The 4,064-nt window shown below is 59.2% G+C and overlaps 1 protein-coding gene across 1 annotated transcript in view; it reads left to right on the forward strand.

Annotated features, from left to right (window-relative positions):
- Positions 1-235: 235 nt before the first annotated feature.
- Positions 236-4,064, forward strand: part of SLAMF1 (signaling lymphocytic activation molecule family member 1) — a 4,133-nt gene continuing 304 nt past the window's right edge. The window contains exons 1-4 of the mRNA XM_009889523.1: positions 236-560; positions 925-1,206; positions 2,269-2,358; positions 3,001-3,104. Of these exons, the coding sequence (XP_009887825.1) occupies positions 236-560; positions 925-1,206; positions 2,269-2,358; positions 3,001-3,104 (801 nt within the window). The remainder of the gene's footprint in view (positions 561-924; positions 1,207-2,268; positions 2,359-3,000; positions 3,105-4,064) is intronic.

The following is a 4,064-nucleotide window of genomic DNA, read 5'->3' on the forward strand; positions in this document are numbered from 1 at the left end:
GTGGATAACCCAGAGCTTGAAAATGTGGTTAGATAATCTGTTCAATTTTTGACCGATTTAACTCGAGCCCAAGCCGTCCCCAATCTGCAGATCACCAGGGTGGGTCCAATGCTGTCACCAGCTACTGCAGCTCCATGGGCACCTGCAGAGCTGGGATGGGGGGGATGACGGTGGCTCGGAGCTCCCCCGTGCCCCTCTGATTTCCTCAGCCCTTCTCTCCGCTCTCCCCCCAGGCATGGGCCACGGGGCGAGGGAGACGGTGCTGGGCACCATGGGGAAGGCAACGAGATTGCGGATCCCCCCCGAACTCCAGGACCTCACCCTGCGCTTCGGGGAGGCCGTCTGGAAGCGGGACACGGAGGACCCCCAGAGGAAGCTCGTCCTGCTCAAGTACTTGGACGGCAACTACACCAACTACATGCAGGGACGAACTCGCTTCCACAAGTCAGACTTCTCCCTGGAGATCCTGAACACCAGCCGGGAGGACAGGCAGCTCCATGAGTACATAGTCAGCAAGGGGCCGGAGGAGAAAGTCTGGCAGATACAACTGGAGGTGTACGGTGAGACATGCTGCTTTGGGAGGACCCTGCTGGATGCTCCCAGCCTCTTGTGGTGCTGGGAGCAGGGCTGGGAGGTGGGTGGTGGACGAGGAGGGTGGGAGATGCCCATCCTCATGTCGAGGCGGCTGCAGTGAGTCCAGGATGCTCCTGCAGTCCCATCTGGGTAACCCCAGGAGCCTTTGGGTTCATGCAGACCATGTCCCTCTCTGACATGTTTGTGGTGGGTCTGGGGCCAGACTGGCTCCTCTCCATCTCCCGGGGAATTTGAAGAGGTCAGGAGGATTTTGCAGGTGGGGGCCAAGGTGGCGTTTGCATCTTCTCCCGGACACAAACCTTTGCCCCTTCCCCTGCTCCCTCTCTCCAGAGCCGGTGTCTGATCCCAGCATCCAGATCCTCGGCTGGGCACTGGCCAACGGCAGCTGCACCATCACCCTCAACTGCACAGCGGAGCGAGGGGACAATGTCTCCTACAGCTGGGGTAGCCAGGACACCCACACCTCGAGGCTCTGCTCCCGCAACGGCAGCCTCCTGCACCTCTCCTACCCCCTGCAGAACACCAGCGTCGCCTGCGCCTGCATGGCCAGCAACCCTGTCAGCAGCCGGGTCGTCGCCTTCAACTCCTCCGAGTGCAGCTACGAGCAAGAGGGTAAGTCCCCCGTTGCTGACCTGTTTCTTTCCAGCCTCCCGCTCCCGCTCCTGCTTTGCAGAGGACTTTTTCATGCTGCTTTAGGCAGCCTCAAAAGGAGATTTTTTGCAAGAAAAGTGGCTGCTGCGTCACTTTTTGCCCGGTCCTTCCTGTAAACGCCGGCCACGGAGCTGCGGGTCCCACCTGCCTCCCCGGACACCATGCACTGGTATCACAGAATGGTCATGGTGCCCTGGGCTCGTTTTAAATGTGTGCGACTTGTATGCCGGGCCGTTCGGGGAGGATATAAACCTCGGTGACAACTTCCCGTTCGGAGGCTCTTGGGGCAAAAGTCACGCTCTCTCTCACCGGGGTTTTCTAGCACTCCCTCATGACGTGGGGGACTTTCGCAGGGGCCGGGTGGTGTGGTGGCTGCCCCTTTCCCCGGGGACCTGGAGGTGAAGTCACGTCTCCTCTGGGGCTCTCGCAGTGACCTGTGCTGAGAATATATCCCCGTGGGAAAAAACGCTAGGGACTCTTGCTTAAGAAAGGGAGATGCTGAAATTAGATGCTCAAGGGAGGGCGTTTCGGGCTTGTTTCTCTCCTCCTTGCTCCAAAACCCCTTGTACCATGGGACAACCCTGTGTGGTGTCCCGGGGAGTGGTTCAGGGCCACCCCGGGTGCCTCCTTGCAGTGGTAACCCGGCCGGTGGCTGGAGCTGCACGCAGAGCTCTGTCCCAGGGCCATTTTCTCATGCACCTGCAACGCAAGGGCGTTGTACAAAGGGGTTGCCTCCTCCCTCCCCAGGCCTCCGTAAAGCCACCAGGGAAGTTTTGAGGGCTTTATCTGGCCCCGATCTGGCCCCCGGCAAGGGTTTTTTTGCAGACTGTTGCAGTCTGGAGGCGATTAGAGAGAGGTCTGCTGAAGAGAAGCGTTTCCTGCCCCTCGTTTCCTGTTCTGCTGACATTATCAGCTCAAAATTAGGCGATGAGATGAAGAAAGATTTCAGCAACTTGTTCTGCTCAGTTCTGGGTGACTCTGGGACCCCAGGGCTGGTGGCTGACCCCCTCCCCTCTCTGACAGAGCATCTTGTGCTGATGGTGGTGGTACCCACCACCGCAGTGATGATTCTCGCCGGTGTCTTCGTGGCCACCCATTTGCCCATGTCTGGTGGTGAGTGTCGCAAAGAAAGGGTGTTTGGTGGTCTGTGGGTAGGGTGAACCTTGCAGGGGGACAGAAGCTGCCCCCCAGTCAGCCCCAGCGAATGGACCAAGGGGCTGATTCCTGTGAGCATTTTGTCTTGGGACTACCCTGGCCCTTGGGAAGGAGCAAAATCTGTTTCCCTTGAAGCACAGAGTAAAAGGCAGGAAGGAAACCAGCTTAAAAAAAAAAAAAAAAAAAAAAGAAAAAAAGAGAAAAAAAAAAAAGAGAACTGTACCTGCACGTGATCTCCAACGCTTTACCCGGATGACAGGCTTCTGAGATCACGTCGCATGGTCTCAAGGGGAGCTGAATGATCCCAGCCCAAATTAGAGAGAGCATCATCTCTCTGAGTGCCTTACCTGGGCTGGGCCCCTCCTCCTCCTTCCCCTTCCCTGTGTGGTGACAAATTTGCAAAGCTGACCTGTGGCAGCCAGAATTCCTCTGACCACATCTGGGCAGCTGCCGCAATAGGGGTGCAGCCGGGTCCAGCCAGCGGGCACCGTGCCGGGGATGGATCCAGCAGGCGCTCACCCTCGCTGTGCCTTGGGGTACAGTAGCAGAACACGGATTGCAAAGCGCCAGGGTCCCCCCTGGTCCCTGCTCCCCTTGCAGGTGACTTTTCTTATCCCCCTGCAGCCAGCCAGGAGCAGGAGCGCCCGCCGCTCGCCGAGGACAGCGAGGTACACACCATCTACTCCCAAGTGCAGCGGGTGGAGGTGAGTCATGACCGGCACGACCTCAGCTGGTCTCGGTGCGTGGGGGGAAAAATGCTCCTGGGAAGGCTCTGGGGAGACCTTAGAGCCCCTTTCAGTCCCTAAAGGGGCCTACAGGAGAGCTGGGGAAGGACTTTTTACAAGGGCATGGAGTGATAGGACAAGGGGGAATGGCTTCACACTGGAAAAAGGTAGACTTAGATGAGATGTTAGGAAGAAATTTTTCCCTGTGCGGGCGGTGAGCCCCTGGGGCAGGTTGCCCCGAGAAGCTGTGGCTGCCCCATCCCTGGAGGTGCTCAAGGCCAGGTTGGACGGGGCTTGGAGCAACCTGGGCTGGGGGGAGGTGGCCCTGCCCAGGGCAGGGGGTGGAACAGGATGGGCTTTAAGGTCCCTTGCAACCCAAACCATCCCGTGATTCTATGAGTGCTCCTGTAGTGATGGGACCCCAAGTGCTGGGGAGCGCGGGCATGACCCTGCTGGGTTTTCTTGGTTGGGGGTCTTGGCAGCAACCTGGCTTTGGGCAGCAGCATCTGAAGCCCTGGGGCGTTGCTGGGTGCCTCCTGGCCCGTCTGTGGCACCCTCTGTGATGGGCTTTGGCCACTGGGGGTCAACACAGCCCCGCGGGTGAGGGAGAGGGTGAAATTGTGGCTGGGGGGCGAATGGGGCTCCCCGGGGTCACTCATCCCTGCCGTTCCAGGAGTCAGCCTGACCGCCATTCTTTTGGGAATCGCTGGGATAAGGTCGAGTGCTGCAGTTTCCCCAGCCCCCGGCACCCCAGGGTGGCTTTGGGGACAGACTGTGGGGTTCCCCACCACCTCCCCGAGTCCTGCTCAGCACAAACTGGGAGGGAAACGATGGGTCCATGTAGGGTAGAGGGAGGGAAGGGTCCCCCTCCCGCTGCTGCTCATCCTTCCCTCTCCTTGCAGAAGCAGAAAGGGCTCCCCACTGCCGAAAACCCCTCCT

This window comes from Charadrius vociferus, unplaced genomic scaffold (assembly GCF_000708025.1).
Source record: "Charadrius vociferus isolate BGI_N301 unplaced genomic scaffold, ASM70802v2 scaffold128, whole genome shotgun sequence".
Lineage (NCBI taxonomy): Eukaryota > Metazoa > Chordata > Aves > Charadriiformes > Charadriidae > Charadrius > Charadrius vociferus.